The 20036-nt window shown below is 41.2% G+C and overlaps 1 protein-coding gene across 1 annotated transcript; it reads right to left on the bottom strand.

Annotated features, from left to right (window-relative positions):
* Nucleotides 1-2090: 2090 nt before the first annotated feature.
* LOC149450090 (vomeronasal type-2 receptor 26-like) lies at nucleotides 2091-19703 on the bottom strand. The gene is made up of 3 exons (XM_089692382.1): nucleotides 19620-19703; nucleotides 11047-11170; nucleotides 2091-3007 (listed from the first exon to the last, which is right to left on the bottom strand). Exons 1-3 carry the CDS (start codon nucleotides 19701-19703, stop codon nucleotides 2091-2093), a joined length of 1125 nt encoding a protein of 374 aa, XP_089548508.1.
* Between the last annotated feature and the right edge of the window lie 333 nt (nucleotides 19704-20036).

Genomic DNA, 20036 nt, shown 5'->3' on the forward strand with positions numbered 1-20036 from the left:
CGTCCAGCGTGCATGAGGACTAAGCCCTGGTTCATACTGATGCGGTACGGAATTTGTAGCGTTTTCAGTGCGAATTCCGCACCGCATCACAATCGCACCCCGTTCAAGCAAACCGATGCAGGTGTGTATGTTAAGTTAACAACACCCTGACATTGGTCCGCAAAACTCGGTGCGATGTGCAGAATCGGATTGCATAGGTGTGAATACCTATGTGATGCTATTCTAGTGCGGACCAAAAAAGGGTTTTTGGTGCAAGTGCAGTGCAAATAGAGCCATAAAAAATATATGGCTCTAATCGCACTGCATACAAATAGCATGTGATTTGTACAGGAATGCGGTGCGGTTCCTGTGCGAATCACATGGGATTTACAGCACCACTGTAGTGTGAACCTAAGCTATGGGAAAAACAATGATTTAACATCATGTATCTAATAACGGTTTGTCACATTCAGCTGGACACGTTCTGAAATGTTGAGGATGTTTCAGTTTACTGCAGAAGCTGTTTCGATGACCTGAGATATATCATCAGCATCACTAAACATTACTAACTATACTGTGACCTGGTTACACAAAGGGAAAATTTGCTTTGTAAAAAACACCCAATCATGTGCGAAAAAAGAAAAACAGGATTTTTGCTTTTACATGATTAGATTACTGAAAATTCTCTTTGAAAATGAACCTACACTACAGCACCAATGCAGACCTTTACTATATGTTCACACCTAAGTTTTTTCCGCAGAGTTTTGCAGAAACACACAGCAGTCCATTTAACATGATTTCCTATGGGACTGGTTCACATCTCTGAGTTTTTTGGAGCACGGTGCATTTTTTGGAAAGGGTCAGGGACTTTTCTGAACGCAAAAAGATAGGTAGTGAGGAATTGATATGAGGAAATATGCCCTTTGAAAGCTTGAAGGTGGTCATTGGGTTTGGGGGCCTGTATGTGACTAGGCTGCCAAAAAGTCTCTCACATGTGGTATCCCAATACTTGGGAGAAGTATCAGAATGTGTTTTGGGGTGTTATTCCACAAATAAAAAAACAAAATTTCATTTTCCAAAAATTTGTGGAAAAAAATAAAATCTACCATGCACTCAACCTACCTCTCAGCAAATTCCTTGGGGTGTCAACTTTCCAAAAAGGGGTCATGGGGGGATTATACTGCCCTGGCATTTTAGCACCTCCAGAAATGTGATAGGCAGTCAGAAAGTAAAAGCTGCTAAATTTATATATATATATATATCATAGTTTGTAGACGTTATAGCTTTCACATAAACCAATTAATATACACGTATTGGAATTTTGTTTACCAAAAACATGTAGTAGAATGCATTTTGGCCTAAATTTATGACTAACTTTGAGTTTATTGGATATTTTTTATAACTCAAAGTAGAAAATAGTTTTTTTCCAAAATTTTCTATCTTTTTTCATTTATATAACATAAAATAGAAAAATTATGATAAAATACCACCAAAAGAAAGCTTAATTTGTGTAAATAAAGGACAAATTTCATTGGGTACAGCATTGTATGACCGTGCAATTACCAGTTGAAATTGCACAGCGCCGAATAGCAATGGTCTGGTCATGAAGGGGGATAAATCTTTCCGGAGCTGATGTAGTTAAAGCCAATAGATATTGATGAGAATCTCCCAATTAGTGAATTAATTGCTTAGTTAATTTGTTCACTTTTGTTCAGTTAAAGAATATCTATGGTCAAAATGTAAAAATACTGTATATAGTCATTTGCACATTGCATTTCAGAAAAGAGGCTGCAAAGCATGCAGGGAATCCAGGAACTTGCAGAAAGAGATGACAGAAGACAATCAGAACTTACAAAAGGGGATTTGTCAAGTAAGCTGATACTTTATTGCAAAAAATTATTTTTGGTATTATTATTACATACCAAGACGTCTGGTTTGCTTTAGGTAGAATTTACTGCTTTGCATATGTAATATAACTATGGAAATATGACATGGAAAGCAAATAAAACTAATTTTCACCCCAAAGTTACTTTTAGATAAACTGTAATAACTGAAAATTAACATTAAATTAACAATAAATTACATCATAACGTCCCCTATATAGTAAATTCCTAGATATGTTTGGTGTTTGTTTTAAAAGTTAAAACTTGATTTTTATCTTTCATCTCTGACTTTAACAACAAAACATAACACTTAGGAATAAAAATAAAGCCCAAAAGCCCCAAACTGGAAGCAAGAATAGAAAATATCTCCACGGCCGCCATGTATTTTCCCTTAATGCTGAGGTAGGTTGGAATGAAAGTGAGCCAGACACAGCAGAACACCAACATGCTGAATGTGATGTGTTGAGCTTCATTATAAATGTCTGGCAACTTACGGGCTAGATAGGCTACAAAAAAACTAACGAAAGCCAGACTAGCAATATACCCCACAACAGAAAACAGGGCGATAGTAGAGCCTTCATTGCAGTGTAAAATAATACTAGATGGTTGAGAACGATAGTCAGAATCTGGATAAGGTGGTGAGACCAGAAGCCAACAAGAGCAGATAAGTATTTCAATAAGTGTACAGATAAACACAATGCATCGAGGTGTCCTTTTACCAACCCAGTTCTTCAGTTTGCTTCCAGGCCTGGTAACACTAAAGGCCAGTAAGACAGTCATGGTTTTGCCAAGTACAGATGAAATGCAAACCGTGAACGTGACAGCAAATGCACCTTGTCTCAGCAAACACGTCACTTTCTTGGGTTTTCCAAGAAATAATAAAGGGCACAGAAAGCATAATATTAAGGAGATAAGAATAGCATAACTTAGTTCCTGGTTATTGGATTTCACTATTACGTTGTTGTGGTGCTTCATAACAAGGCAGAAAGTAGCAGCTGTGTAAACTGCAAGAAAGATAGAAGAGGAGGCGAGGGCAATGCCCAATGGGTCTTCATAAGAGAGATATTCAATTGTCTTCATGATGCACTTATTCCGTTCATTGTTGGACCACTGATCGTTAGGACATTTATCGCAGTTTTCCATGTCTATGTAAAGGATGCATATTATACACAGAAGTTAATATAATGTATATTTTATATTTAAAAAGCACATGCAAACTCCAACAATGAACTTATCACATGGACTTCCCTTGGACTTGTTAAGCTTCATGCACACATTTCTCTTCTAAACACTTTTCTCTTGACAGGATTGACAGGAGAAATGCAGCCTTAAATATGCACCTAAAACCGCATATTTCAAATGTGGCTAGGCTCGTTTAGACATGTTCTGGCATGTCAAGCATTTGAACATTCATTCATTTTATTGGCCAGAATAGTAATTTATCCTGGCAATCGAAATTAATGAGTGCTCAAGTGGTAAGTGTGCCTAGCGTTTAGGCACGTTTAGATGTATTTACAAGCGTTTAGAAGCAAAAAGGCATTTTTTTCCACCCAAAAGCTCTTCTGCTGAATGCAATTTTGGTGCATTTAGATTTCTGCCCCTAAATACCCCTGTTTATCAACTCTTCCCAGTTCTCCTCTAGACTTCAGCAGGCCAGAAGCCTAGAACAGCTGTCCCCAAACTTTTTTGCACCAGGGATTGGTTTTGTGGCAGCCAATTTTACAAGGACGAGGAGGGGGCTGGGGGTGATATATTCATGGAGTCAGTCTTCAGCCTCCCTTTACACCACAACCCCCCTTTACAGCACAGCCCACCCTTTATATCAGTGTCCACAGTCCCCCTTTAAAGCAGTCCCACAATGTACTCAGTTCCCCTTACATCCCTGTACATCCCGTACTGTTACATCACAGTGCCCCTTTACAGTGCAGTCCCTTTTACAGTAATGTAGCACAGACTGCACTGTAAAGAGGGGCTGTGATGTGAAGGGGACTGCACTGTAAAGAGGCACTGTGATGTAAAGGGGACTGCACTATAAAGTAAAGGGGGCAGTGATCTAAAAGGGAACTGCACTGTAAAGAAGCACTGTGACATAAAGGGGACTGCACTGTAAAGGGGCACTGTGATGTAAAGGGGACTGCACTATAGAGTAAAGGGGACAGTGATTTGAAGGGGACTGCACTGTAAAGGGGCACTGTAATTATTACATTACAGTGCAATGCCCCATTGTAGTGCAATCCCTTTTTTATTACAGTGCCTCTTGTAGTCATGCCCCCCCTTTTCTTTTACTCACAATGCCCCCCTTCACTCTCTGCCTCCCCTGCACAGTCCTACCTTTGGCAGGATTCATCCTGTGTCTTCTCTCCCGGCTCTCCCACACCACCGATGATGTCTTGCTATTAGCAGGGCATAGGGCAGGAGAACGGGGAGAAAAGACACAGGCTAAATTTTGCCTCTGTCCTGCCAAAGGGCAGGGGAGGCATAGAGTGAAAGGGGGCACTGTGATTAAAAAGAAAAGGGAGGGACATGACTGCAAAGGGAACTCTGATGGGGCCTGTGATGTAAAGGAGATCTGCAGATTTGGAAGGAGGTTGGGAGCTGCCCAGCTTATCATATTACCAGTGGCTCAGGGGTTGGGGACTCCTGGCCTAGAACATAAAGCATGATACTGGTGGTATGTGCAGGTGAAAAGAAAAAAAACAAATGAAGCTGTACATGCTTCCTCTTAGATAGGTTTAGAAACAACTGATCTCCTTGTTGTAACATCATCATGCTGTTCAGTCTTTTGAAGCAGGAAAGAATATTACCACTGCACAATTAATAGAAAGTGTCACCCAGGCAGTCAAAAGTTGGGCATCTTTCCAAATTCAGCTGCAAGAAGTGGAAAAGACAGGGAGCCCAGGATGTCCCATGACCAGTTTTGGGTAAGCAGAAGGATTTTTTACTTTGTTAAGTAAAAGGCACTGTTCCGTTATTTATATATTTTACTACTCTCTCGAGGTGCGTCCCTATATTCTGATAAACCAATACATCCTACTGTACAATGTATAATACTCGCTATCACATATGAATTAATGTTACATCTCAGGACTTTGGTGGAGATGCCAAAATCTTTCATATTATTGCATCATTTCTAATATATAATCATACACTACACTAACCAATTTTAAACAAAAGGTTTTTTTACAAAGATAACAAGGTAAACCAACTTTTTCATGCAGCATTGTTCTGTAATATCAGTTTTTTTTTTTTCAGCAAGAACAGAAAATAATAATTACAACATTCTATAACGATACATAGAAAAAGACACTGGGGAGTGATGTTCAGCAGGCACACAAACATGAATATTGTAATAAATAAATATTGTCGTACCAAAGGGAGGTATGCAAATACACGTGTAACCCAATGAGTTACACCAATGATTTAGTGTTAGAGCATCATAGGTTTTTCTTATCTCTAATCTGTATCAAAATCATTAGTAGTGTGTCTCTTTTATCTCAATAAAAGGTTATCAAATAATGTCTTGCTATGTACATCATAAAAAACAGGAGGAAGGGAGAATTATAAAACAAGTCATGAAGAGCACAAAAGTAGGTAGAGGTATAGAACACAGATAGGATTGGGATTGGAAGCTAGGGAAGGGTGAAAGAAACAAACGTAGAATTTCCTCCCCTTCTTGGCTACCAAGATGATATGAAATTTTGTTTAAAAAGAAAATATACTGTATTTCATAATTCTGGAGAATTGCAGAGAAAAGTCCAAGAGGCCCAGGTAACGGTATGTTTGTCCAGACTGTCATTTTCTGTTTCAGGAAAGGTGTTCTAGGTTGCAAAGGACCTGGATTGGACATCAATTGGTGTCCAGTTTTTTCCATGTCCTACCCTGCTTGTTTTTGAGATGTACATGTACCATTTTGGGCACGTTTTACTTGGCCATAGGCCCTCTGCTACATTCCTGGCCAGAAATTAAGTGTTGAAATAGCTCACTCTTACCATGTCTGGAATAAAGCTACATGGTTCTGTATCGGGGGGGGGGGGGGGGGGGGTCCGGTACCAATAACACACTCTCCCTGGAATTCACCCCCAGCTGGTATTTTGTGGACACTAGCTCATCCCATGTCATCACTTCAGGAGAGGAAAAACTAAAAGGACCACTAACACCTGCCAACACCCCCCCCCCCCACCTTGAATCTAGCACATCCCTATGCTAGTGGGTAACCATGATGAGGAAGATGGCTTACCACCAGGGGTGGACTGACCATTTGGAAACTCGGGCACTGCCTGAGGGCCCAGGGTCAGTAGGGGGCCCCATAAGATGCCCCTGGTACCTCTTTCATAGGCTTTTTTGAGTTTGGGCAAGGACACAGGGGCCCCATGAGTTGTCAGTCCGCCCCTGCTTAACACCTTAAGCAGCTAACCAGAGATAAGGTATGATAAATGTATAAAACAATAAACAAAACACTAGGCACAAAAGTCTGAGTGCCTGGCATCAGCTTAAACAGTTGCTAACAGATAAACAACATTTACATAAACTGAGATGGATAAATACACAGTAGCTTAGGAAAAAGTAATAATTCACTCTTGTAGTACTATACATGATATACAGATATTCAATACATATAAGATGATAATATCAAAAACAGAAACAGTAAACCAGCAGCACAAATCAGACACTTAGAAATAAAACTACAAATAGTAGATGGGATCTGATCCAGTACATAGTAGTGGAAGTCCTCACTATTGGACCTGGACACCACTACTTTGCCCATATACATGTGGTGTCCAGAGCCCAGTAGGCATTTTTAGATGCTCTCAGATTGCTGTCTCACAAATGTGCTTCTGCTTAGACTCAATGTCAGAACCTAGATCTCCTGCTGGTAGCTCTGTGCTTCCTGGAGTGGGAGGTTGCAGTTCCAGTGTCCACTAGTGGGTGATTTCCAGCAGCCAGCAGATTCCAGTAATTTATTTATTTCAGGTACTTATATAGTGCCGGCAATTTACGCAGCGCTTTACATATATATTGTACATTCACATCAGTCCCTAACCCTCAAGGGGCGTACAATCCTAGGTCCCTAACTCATATATACACATACTAGGGCCAATTTAGACAGGAGCCGATTCACCTACCAACATGTCTTTGGAGTGTGTTAGGAAACCCACGCAGGCACAGGGAGAAGATGCAAACTCCAGGCAGGTGGTGCCGTGGCTGGGATTCGAACCAACGACCCTAGTGCTGCCAGGTGGAAGAACTAACCATTTAGCCACTGTGCTGCCCAGTAATCATCCTCCACCTAATGCTGGCTGCTGGGAGGGTATATAGGTCCTCTCCTATTACAATGTATGTCCGTGTTTTGCTTTTGCTTCTCTGATAATGCTTGCTGCCTAGGTTTTGACCGTGACCTTGCTCCTGATCTGCATCCAGTACCCTTCTGCCTCTTTTCTGTTTCCCTTGTTTATGATCTCATTCCTGGTCCCTCACCATCTGTTCCCTGTATTTCTAGTTTACCTTTCTTGTCCATGTTCTTCATTTTGTACATATTGTATAAAGTTAATTAGTTAGGCTTCCTGTTTGTTAGTTTTATTAGTCAGGTATTCTGTCACTGGAGTTTATGTTCACATTATTTTTATATAATTTTTTTTTCTTAATTTCTAAGTGTGGTTATGCAGATCTGGTCATCTCAACTGCAGATACCCGACACTCAATCACACTGAATAGAGCCTCAGGGACGTAATGAGGAATTGAGCCTCTACAATTCCTGTACCTGCCTCAGGAGCTATTCATACAGCTGGAACAACAGAGTCAGCTGGTTCTTCTTTTCCCATCTGGGAAAGTAAATAGGGACCGGCCATCGTATAGTCTTCTGCGTGCTACCAGAGGTGCCATCCCCTTCATCCTCACTTGCCACGTAAAGACTCCAGTCCTTCCTGGCATTGCAGACCTTACAGTACCACCCCCTCCCAACAGCCCCTACTCCCACTGAGACACTCTCTGACTCACTCAATGAGTCTTTTCAGGGCTAAGCAGCCACTGCTGCACCATTTGGGGTATCCCACAAAGCCCCAGGCCAATCATTGGGTGCTGTTGCACTTGCCTCAGAGGTAGCCTTCTCTGCTGCTGGACCCAGGGGGTCCAAGACTGGTGTATTAGGTGTTAGCTCTTCAGCCACTTGTGGGACAACAAGTTCTTTAGTTACCTCACTGCATGGTAACTGGTCACAATTCAAAGCTGCCAACTCTTAAACCCCTTTTCAAAGAGAAGTGTGAGATTTAAAAAAAATGATCATACTCACCTAGGTGGATGCAGCATCAGCCCGATACTGTATCTGTCCCTGCCTATTCTAAATCTGAGAGCTGAGCAACCAAAGATCACAGACTCTCTGCCCCTTCAGCTTTCACTAGTGCGTTGGGCTGTAGAGGCGGGGGTGGGTGTGGCTTGTTCAGGCTCTCAGCAGCACACTGAGGGACTGAGTCAGCTGCCAGTCAGGCATCTGGATGGATCCAAACATTAAAGTCAAAATCCCTCCAGAGTCTGGACCCACTGAGTAGCATCAGCCAATAGCGGACTGAATATGGGTCACAGTGGTCCAGAACTAAGTGCCTCCTTTCAGCTTCCCAACAGATGAGCTCAACCTCTTCATCCACATGTGAACCCAGGTTTTAACTTTCCTCTGTACACTGCACCAATTCCGGGCAGCCAGGTTGTATTGCCTCCAGCTGCTGCAACGGGTGTTCAGGGCTGCCAAAGACTACCTAAGCCGCATCTTCCTCCCAGGGCATTCTGCGCTCACATGTTACGCTCCCAGTAAGGACCTCATAGAAGAAAGCCTTACAAGCTCCACATTAAGCCAAAAGTGTCATGTTGTGTGTCAGCTCCCCACAGTTGGTGCACACAACCACTAGAGTCTCTACAACTCTAGTCAAACAGACTGTGAAGACTTTCTTGAGAATTACCCACAGCCCTGTGTTGTCTCTTTATAATTGATGCAAAGAAAGTGTGGCTGAGCCACCTTAGCTGCAGAGTAGCAGAGTGTATGCATGTTCAGGATAGTTCGGCAAGTAGCGACTAGTTCATGCCACAACACAATCCAAAGCCTCACTCCTCATTCTCTCCATCCCCTACTACTGCTCCACTCACATAAGCAAACAACTTCACAGACAGGGTGGTACTCTATTCTGCTGACTACATCAGATGTAGGGGGCCTGGATTTGGCATCATTTTTGTCTAGCTGTTCAAATCCCACCCTACTCCTTCTTGGGATAGAGCAATCACATACCTGTTTTTGGGTCCACCATCTTAGGCACATTTCTCGAGGGCATAGGCCTTCCCCTAAATTAAGAGCCAGAAGCCCAGTATTCAAAATAAAGGAATGTCCACTCCATTTCCATTTTCAATACTTTACTGTATTCAAAAACTTCTTTCACATAGATTACAATTGACATACTGACAGCATATTGCAGAACACTTAGTGATGAACCTTAACATCCTGAAAGCAGCCATAGACAATGCAAAGCAGCCATAGACAATGCAAAGCACTAGTCTTTTAATTACAGCCATCTTCCCTTGCTCTTCCAGGAAGCACCACCAGGATGGTTCAGCTCTCCAACGAGATGCTCAATCTCAGGCCCAAAGGTCTTGTTGCACCAAGCCACATGTCCATAGCTGAGGATCAGAGGTGGCAAGGCTACACCGCCCCCCGGAAAAAAGGGACATATGCACCATGGGAACCAGGTGAGATTCAAGAGAGGTTGCGGGCTACTTGATGGTGTATGGAAAGACTGACTCTCATTCCCGGGGATGTCTGGAGCTATGAAGGTGAGTGTCTTTCTCTCGTGGGGGCTTCGTTAGTGGAAGGCTCTCTCAGGTGGGGGGTGGGCAGGGGTGTTGTTGGTCAATGTCAGGCTCTCCTGGGGAAGGGGGGTGGAGCGCCCAATTTTTGTGTTTCCTAGGGAAGCACAAAACTTAAATACACCACTGTGCAGCACCAGTGTCCAGTTCCCACACCATGCTCTCCCTGGGCTCCACCCACAAATGACATTATATGGCACTACCTCCACCCATGACATCACTACAGGAGGTGAAAACTAAAAGAGGCACTAATATCTGCCAATACCATGATAGCATTTATTTCCAATGTCCGTTCTGGTAAAATAGGTGAAATTGAAGTATATCTAAACAAATAGAGTGGTGAATAGCAAAACCCCTGTCAAGTTTTTGTTTTCTCTTTGTCAACTTTGTGGAGAATTCCCTTCAATTCCTGTCTCAGAAACCTACCCAGAAGTGAGATGAACTAAGGAGAAATTCCCCTAGAGTTGTCACCAGAACAAGTGTCCCCTTTTAATGATTTCCCCTCCAACTCTATTTTGAACTGATGCATTTGGATTTCCCATCACTTTCTGGCACAACAGTTATCAGGACAGATAGGAAACATGGATATCCTTAGTTGGGATACAGACAATGAAACCTGACAAATGTTTCAGGACTTCGACAATTTTTTCATTGAGAGAGTATGGATACTAAACTTTGTTATCTCTCTTTCTGAAGGTGCTAGTTCTCCTATTGTCATGCTTACCCAATAGCTATAACAGGCAAATCCTGTTGCAGTTGGGCAGATCAGATGTTTTGCCCTAACATTGACTTTCTAATCTGCATATTTTTCCATGGTCAGGAAAACCATAAAAAGCCACGTGTTTTGTATTTTCAGAAGTCATCAAAGGTAGCTCCTGCATTTACCTTAGTACAGGTTTCCTTTAACAGTAAATGCACGTAAAGGAAATTTAACCTAATTCCACTTTGACCCCCAGACATTTTAACCAAAATTACACTGATATACTCACACATCCAGGAGTGTCAATTTTCATGGTCTCTTGCTATGCTCAGTGATTCCTTCTGCTTACTTCTACAACATTACTGAACATAGTACATGACACGGTAGTGGCATGGAGATAATCAGGAGAAATCACTAAACACAGAGGGATCCAGAGAAATAGATTTTCCCGAAAGTGTCAGTTTTTCAACAAACTTTGGGTGATAACCTCTCAGGATCAGAGAGACAGATTTCCTCTTGCATTTAGTCCGCCCTCAAATAAACGTTTTAGTGTTACAGGACTGTAGAGTTTACCTCCCAAACTAAGTTATTCTACTCAATACATTTTTCATTTCATACAATATATACAGTAGATATATTTACCTGGGACAGCAGTTATCTCCCCATTAGAACACTTAACACAGTCATAGCAACAAATTTGCTTTCCTTCCTTTAATGCCTTTCTGAATCCTGGAGGACACATCTCACTACATGTGGAATGAGGCACCTTATAAATAAAAAAGTAAATTTTAAAAAAGCAGTTCAAGAACTACTTGAAAAGAACACTAGTGTACACTTTATATAGTAAGTAAAAACTTTTGGGGTAGTAATCAATTAATCTATTCAGCCAATTTGGGATATGGCCCAGATTGAACCAATATGTGTAGTTCAAAAACAGGCAAAGTTTTGTTTAACTATGAATTCTTCTGACCAGACTTTTTTTGGTAGGTTTAGAGCCATGTTGTAATACCTTAGGTGCATTCAAAAATTCTGATAGGTCCCCTGCTTAGATCTTGGGTTTCAACCCACCAAAATAGTTGCCTTTGTTTTTATTGTGTTGCAGATAAAAAAAAAGAATAGTGATAGAAAGCTGGAAATTAATAATACGATTTACAGAGTTACACAGTACTAGGACAGGATAGAAACAATTTGGGAAAGATCTTAGCATATGCAGGTTATTAAAGCTGGGTAAACACACATGATGAAAATGATTTTCACACAACCCATGAGCTGACACATGGGCACTTTTGCCTGAAATTGATCTGTAAAATAGATCTAAGTGTAGGTACAGTAGGAAATCTGACTGTAGAACAGGATAACTAGCTGGGAAACTCATAGCATCAGGGAAAGGAAGGCTGTATCAGGGGTTTGACTACCTAACTGGCAACCAGCACATAGGTGATGTGGGGTGCCGAAATCTGCATGAGAGAGCCAAGAACACAGGATGGTGGCTGGCCAGGCAGCTTTTCCCACCACATACAGTGAGGAACAGAAGTATTTGAACACCCTGCGATTTTGCAAGTTCTCCCACTTAGAAATCATGGAGGAGTCTGAAATTCACATTGTAGGTGCATTCCCACTCTAAGAGACAGAATTTAAAAAAAAAACAAAAAAAAACAAATTCAGGAAATCACATTGTATGATTTTTAAAGAATGTATTTGTCTTGCACTGATGAACAGAAGTATTTGAACACCTGAGAAAATCAGTGTTAATATTTGGTACAGAAGCCTTTGTTTGCAATTACAGAGGTCAAACGTTTCCTGTAGTTCTTGACCAGGTTTGCACACACTGCAACAGGGATTTTGGCCCACTCCTCCACACAGATCTCCTCTAGATCTGTCAGGTTTCGGGGCTGTCGCTGAGCAACACAGAGTTTCAGCTCCCTCCAAAGATGTTCTATTGGATTTAGGTCTGGAGACTGGCTAGGCCACTCCAGAACCTTGATATGCTTCTTACGGAGCCACTCCTTGGTTATCCTGGCTTAATACAGTGCAGTCATTCTGTTCCCTTTGCAGAAAAGCACCCCCAAAGCATGATGTTACCACCCCCATGCTTCACAGTAGGGATGATGTTCTTGGGATGCAACTCATCCTTATGTTTCCTCCAACAAAGACAAGTGAAGTTTAGACCAAAAAGTTCTACTTTGGTCTCATCTGACCACATGACTTTCTCCCATGCCTCCTCTGGATCATCCAGATGGTCATTGGCAAACTTCAGACAGGACTGGACATGTGATGACTTGAGCAGGGGAACCTTCCGTGCATTGCGTTGTGTTCTACCGACAGTTACCTTTGAAACTGTGGCCCCAGCTCTCTTCATGTCATTGACCAGCTCCTCCTTTGTATTTCTGGGCTGATTCCTCACCTTTCTTATAATCAGTGATACCCCACGAGGTGGGAACTTGCATGGAGCCCCAGTCCGAGGGAGACTGACAGTCGTCTTTAGCCTCTTCCATTTTCTAGCAATTACTCCAACAGTTGACCTATTTTCACCAAGCTGCTTGGCAATTGCCCCGTAGCCCTTTCCAGCCTTGTGGAGGTCCACAATTTTGTCTTTGGTGTCTTTTGACAGCTCTTTAGTCTTGCCCATGGTAGTAGTTGGCGTCTGACTGTGGGGTGGACATATGTCTTTAAAGAGCTCAGACAAGTGCTACTAAGTTAGATTAATGAGTGGAGCAGAGGTGGACTTTTTAAAGGCACAGTAACAGGTCTTTGAGAGCCAGAATTCTTGCTGTTTCTTAGGTGTTCAAATACTTATGTTCAGCAGTGCAAGACAAATAAATTCTTTAAAAATCATACAATGTGATTTCCTGAATTTTTTTTAAAAAATTCTGTCTCTCAGAGTGGGAATGCACCTACAATGTGAATTTCAGACCCCTCCATGATTTCTAAGTGGGGGAATTTGCAAAATCACAGGGTGTTCAAATACTTCTGTTCCTCACTGTAGGTGGTGAGGTGGGTTACATCTGAGGAGCAAGGGAAGATTGTGCTGAGTTTTGAGGATAACTGAAGGACTGGGAGGCCCACGGAAGCCCTCTCCCTCTTCTGTTTACAAGTGTGGACAAGGAAATCTTAATAGGGTCTCTTATGGAGTTATTTTACTATTATTGAGTATCCTGTTGACAGTATAGCTCATCAGCATTTTTGTGTTGGATTCCATGTTAATACTAGATGGTGAAGTTGTACTGTTGTAGGGCTAGGATTGATCAGACGTGGCTGCTGTTATCCAGAGATAATCTATTCAGCCAGATGAGTGGGTTGTGGTCATTCAGAATGGTAAACTCCCAATTAGAGATGAGCGAATCGAACCAGGCGAACCGGAATTCGATACGAATTTCAGGAAAAATTTGATTCGCGTCGAATCCGAATATTTGCCTACTTCGGGTGCGCGAATCGGATTTTTCCCGATCAGCCGGCAAAAGTGTCCCTGCAGAGAGCTCCGCTATTTCTGACAGTTCTCTGACAGAAGGAACACATGTACAGCGGTTGAAACATTGTATCTATTAGTTTCCATTTAGGATACAGATGTTTCAACCGCTGTACATGTGAAGAAGCTGTCAGAGAACTGTCAGAAATAGAGGAACTCTGCACATACACTTTTTGCCGGTTTGGAATTCTTATTTTCATCCTACTTCTTCTTCTTCTTCTACTTCTTCATCCTCATCCTCATCCTCAGAAGAAGAGGATGAGGATGAGGATGAAGAAGAAGAAGAAGAAGAAGAAGAAGTAGGATGAAAATAAGAATAATTCCAAGCCGGCAAAAAGTGTATGTGCAGAGCTCCTCTATTCTGCAGATACACTTAGAGGAGCTCTGCACATACACTTTTTGCCGGCTTGGAATTAATCTTATTTTCATCCTACTTCTTCTTCTTCTTCATCCTCATCCTCAGAAGAAGAAGAAGAGGATGAGGATGAGGATGAAGAAGAAGAAGAAGAAGTAGGATGAAAATAAGAATAATTCCAAGCCGGCAAAAAGTGTATGTGCAGAGTTCCTCTATTCTGCAGATACACTTAGAGGAGCTCTGCAGATACACTTAGAGGAGCTCTGCACATACACTTTTTGCCGGCTTGGAATTAATCTTATTTTCATCCTACTTCTTCTTCTTCTTCTTCTTCTTCTTCTTCTTCATCCTCATCCTCAGAAGAAGAAGACGAGGATGAGGATGAAGAAGAAGAAGAAGAAGTAGGATGAAAATAAGAATAATTCCAAGCCGGCAAAAAGTGTATGTGCAGAGTTCCTCTATTCTGCAGATACACTTAGAGGAGCTCTGCAGATACATTTAGAGGAGCTCTGCACATACACTTTTTGCCGGCTTGGAATTAATCTTATTTTCATCCTACTTCTTCTTCTTCTTCTTCTTCTTCATCCTCATCCTCATCCTCAGAAGAAGAAGAGGATGAGGATGAGGATGAAGAAGAAGAAGTAGGATGAAAATAAGCATAATTCCAAGCCGGCAAAAAGTGTATCTGCAGAGCTCCTCTAAGTGTATCTGCAGAATGTCATTTATGGAAACAAATAGATACAATGTTTCAACCGCTGTATGGAGTGAATGTCCCAGAACTGTCAGAAATAGACTATTTATGACAGTTCTGGGACATTCCCTCCATACAGCGGTTGAAACCGCTGTATGGAGTGAATGTCCCACAACTGTCAGAAATAGACTATTTCTGACAGTTCTGGGACATTCACTCCATACATGTCCCAGAACTGTCAGAAATAGACTATTTCTGACAGTTCTGGGACATTCCCTCCATACAGCGGTTGAAACCGCTGTATGGAGTGAATGTCACAGAACTGTCAGAAATAGACAGAAACTGTCACAGAACTGTCCTTCTTCTCATCCTTCTCCTTCTTCTCATCCTTCTTCTCATCCTTCTTCTCATCCTTCTCCTTCTTCTCATCCTTCTCCTTCTTCTCATCCTTCTCCTTCTTCTCATCCTTCTCCTTCTCCATCTTCTCATCCTTCTCCTTCTCCTTCTTCTCATCCTTCTCCTTCTCCTTCTTCTCATCCTTCTCCTTCTCCTTCTCCTTCTTCTCATCCTTCTCCTTCTCCTTCTTCTCATCCTTCTCCTTCTTCTCATCCTTCTCCTTCTCCTTCTTCTCATCCTTCTCCTTCTCCTTCTCATCCTTCTCCTTCTTCTCATCCTTCTCCTTCTCCTTCTTCTCATCCTTCTCCTTCTCCTTCTTCTTCTCCTTCTCCTTCCTCATCTCCAAGGGCATTTAAATTAAAGGTACAGTGTTCTGCACTAATTTAAAGGCTCTCTGAAGCCTAGAAACCCTTTTTATAAGTTAACTTCGTAGCGAATTAATTCGCATCGAATCGAATTTCTTCCTGGAATTCGCCGAATCAGCCGAATCGAATTTTTGAAAAATTCGCTCATCTCTACTCCCAATCATAAAGGAATGGTTGTTGACTTTTCAAAGCATATACTATGGCCAGGAACTGTTTTTCAATGGAGGTCTATGTCACCTCCTGATCCAGATGTTCAGGACTGATAAAGGCAATAGGGTGATTTTGGGTGCCTTGTTTACTTGGCTGGGGATGGGCAGGTTGGCGGGCATCATTTATCATGACTGATATTAATCTACAACCTCAGACAATGTAATTTATGAACCATGATTGACATTAATCTACAACATCAGACAATGTAATTTATGAAGCCTTTCCATTGTGGGGCAAGTTTTTTTTAGTTTTAATAAAAGACTGTGTTTATGTGTATCTTTTTTGTGAATGAATGACCATGCCTATGTCCTCAACAAAATGGTTTCCATCAACATGCTTTGTTAGGGCTTCTGTCAAGGTACCCTCCCCATGTTGTGGGCATGTGGCCTAGTATGGTTCAGGAGAAGAGAGACATGATACCTCATTTTCCTGGCCACCAACATACTAGCAACCAAAGAGGGGGAATTTATTCATTTATTGTCTGTTGTGTAGTGATACCACCACTAAATGAATGAATCCCAGCTGCAGCTGCTGGATATTTAGCGGAAGGAGAACTGGCCATTTAGTTCTCCCATTCAGTGAACTGATAACATGTAAAATTCAAATTGTATCTCTAACATTAACAGTGAATCATCACTGGGGTTTGTCCTCCAGGCTGACTGCAGTCAGTTGTTTCTTTGCTTTCCATTTCCCAAGGAGTCCTGCTAATGGGATAGAAAATGGTGCCAAACAACAAATTGTACGGCAGAGATAATGGATTTTTAAGGCACAATGTGAGACCAAACCCATATATTCTATCTCTCTCTTTCTATATATATATATATATATATATATATATATATATATATACACTTTATTTGTACAAAGCTATAAAAACCATCGATTACAATTAATAAAATGTAGGATCATGTAGGGGAAATTCACCTCTGATATGACCCTCTACACAATAACAAAATGAGATCACCGCATTATGCAAAGATAGTGTCCATTTCATCAAACTGTTCCTGTACAGAGGTAAACAGTCAACGTGTTTCGCCTGTGCGTATGGCTTCTTCAAGACCGTGAAGCTTCATAGAGGGAAACAATGCTAGTATTATCAAATAAAAAACATACCATTAATATCATATAACCTAACATAGTACATTACAACATACAGTATATCCTATAGAAAACTGCTAGGCTTACATGAATCTGGCGGTGATCAGTGAAATCGAGTATAGGAGGCGGGCATAAGGGACTCAAGCGTCAGACTTGTGCATGGGCCTGCACTTCTGTGTGGTCCTATAATACAAACAACAAGGCCATGATATTCATGGGCTCGTCTCTATGACAATGTGTATAATGGAAGAGGAAGGATAATCACTAAACTTCTGCCACCGCCCAATAAGATATATGAGCAGATACTTACAGATAATAAAATGTGGTTTCAAACACATGGAAGGAATAAAGCTTGGCTGTAGAAGTCACACTGAAATAACCCGAAGGTCATAGCACTGAGAACCATGTACTTAAGGATCCAACATATAATAGTTATAATGCGTACTGGACTGACCATATCCATGTTCAATACTCAAAAAGGGGGTGTATTCATATATGTGAATAAGCAGATGGATAATTAGGATTAATCTTTACAATATCATCCACTATATAATCTTCCAGTATTCCGAATAACAGAATATAAGCCACATTTGTCTTATGGAAAATTATGGGACCTCATCTACAAAAAACACACTATACTGTATGACATCAAATTGGTTCCTTTAAAAAAAGATTCTATAGTAAACACAGTTTCAGCCTCCCCATCATCTAGCTTTCTAACCTCTTGGGGTATTTATGTGGGGTGCTCTGTGAGGGAAACTGTGTGGGCGCTGGCTAAACTACATGTATGGGTAATATTGTGTTGGCAGAATATGATGCTGGATTAGAGATTAGGAAGCTAGATGCTGATTATTATATGGAACATTACTGGTTTCTTCACAGGCATGGTCAGACTTCCTTATATGCATGTGGGTGCTTGGCACTCTATCTGGACACCCCTTCCTCACTTTTCTGTATATGAGATGAGGTTATACTTGTGAGGAGGCTTGAATTGTGTTTACTACAGAATCTTTCTTTAAAGGAACCAATTTGATGGTATACTGTCTAGTGTGTTTTTTGCATATGAGGTCCCATCCATAAGACATGTGCGGTTTATATTCTGCTATTTGGAATACTGGAAGATTATATAGTGGATGATATCGTAAACATTAGTCCTAATTATCCATCTGCTTATTTACATATGTGAGTACATCCCCTGTTTGAGTATTGAACATCTTGGATCCTTAGGTACATGGTTCCCTACTAGTGCTATGACCTTTGGGTTATTTCAATGTGATTTCTACAGCCAAGCTTTATTCCTTCCATATATTTGATATCATATTTTATTATCTGTAAGTATCTGCTTATAATCCTTATTGGGTGGTGGCAGACGTTTAGTGATTATCCTTCCTCCTCCATTATACACATTGTCATAGAGATGAGGCCATGAATATCATGGCCTTGTTGTTTGTATTATATGCCCATAGAGAAGTGCAGGTTTGCTTTTGTGGTCCGCCGTTATGGGCGTCACTTGAGTGACCTATGCCCGCCCTCGAGACTGGATTCCACTGATCACTGCCACACTGATGAAAACCTAGCAGTTTTCTATAGGCTATATGTTGTAATGTACCGTGTTATGGTATATGATATTAGTGGCATGTTTTTTATTCGATAATACTAGCATTGTTTCCCTCTACGAAACTTCACGGTCCTGAAGAAGCCATATACACAGGCAAAATGCATTGACCGTTTACATCTCTATGGAAACAATTTGATGAAATGGACACTATCTTTGTATACCGTAGTGATCTAATTTTGTAATTGTGTCGAGGGTGAACTCCCCCTTGTGGGAAGAACAAGAGACACCTGTATGCTATTGATTTTAACTGGTGATTTTTATACCTTTGTACAAATAAAGTGTATTTTTATATATATATGGGTTTGGTCTCACATTGTGCCTTAAAAATCCATTATGTCTGCTGTACAATTGGTTTTTTGGCACCATTTTTCTAGTATATTTAGATGTGGGAAGCTTATATTACTAATGGGATATCATGGGCAATTTGCAGCAGAGGTAGCTTGAATAGTTGAAGGAGTACAGGCTGTTTGGTCACGGTCCAGTGCTAATATGGGGTGTTAACATCTGTAATTTGATGCAGTAACCTTTACCCCTAGCCCGGGGTCACAGGGCACAAGACAGAAAGATCAGCTTTAAAACAGGGCAGCGGTATTCAGCATCAAAAGAGCAAGCCCAGAGTCACAAGACAGCAATCACAAGGCAAAAATCATGGCAAGGGGCAAGCAGACAGGGCAGTAATAGAACATCAGAGGAGCAAGTCCAGAGTCACAGAGCAGCAATTTAGGATACTTCAAGGGACAAGCAGCCAGGGCACAAGACAGCGATACAGTGCAGTGGGATAGACTAATCGCACTGACAGCTTTTGACATTTGTAGAACAGTTGGTCTGGTGTCTCATTGGTGACAGGTCCAAAAGTAGGAGTTAAGTCAGAGTGGATACACTGAGACACTTGGATCCAAGATGAGCAGAGCGGACAAGTGCATCCAACCAAAGCTCGATGTGGACATATGCATTATAGCAGCAATAGGGAAAAGAAAAGGAGACATCATCCCTGGCCTCTTCTCAGGTATTTATACCTGAGCTTGACTGCAATCCCGTGGCCAAGAACCTGATGCTTGGGCTATCCTGGCAATAAGATCTCCCCCCTTTATCACATCCATTATTGCTTAAACATCTGACAGAATTAAATTACATTGCTGTTCATTGATATTTTTTTTATCCTTGTTGACGTTATTGTACTTTTTTTTCAGTAAAAATGTATAAGAATATACCCCAGAGAAGGAGTGTGGCCATAGTATTTTTTCTTTGTTAATGATAAACTGTTCTCCAGGTAGTTTAGATGAATCAAAAGCTCCAACTTGTTTAATGGTATAAGTGTAATTATTAAAATAGTTCCAGTTGAGGATAGCATAATGCCCAGGAAAACCTCCATGTTCATCAAAAGTGATTTCATCCTCAGTAAACATCTTGAAATGGATTTTCTTCAAGCAGTG

This window comes from Staurois parvus, unplaced genomic scaffold, assembly GCF_062004578.1.
Source record: "Staurois parvus isolate SC_StPar_1 unplaced genomic scaffold, SC_StPar_1.0 ptg000583l, whole genome shotgun sequence".
NCBI lineage: Eukaryota > Metazoa > Chordata > Amphibia > Anura > Ranidae > Staurois > Staurois parvus.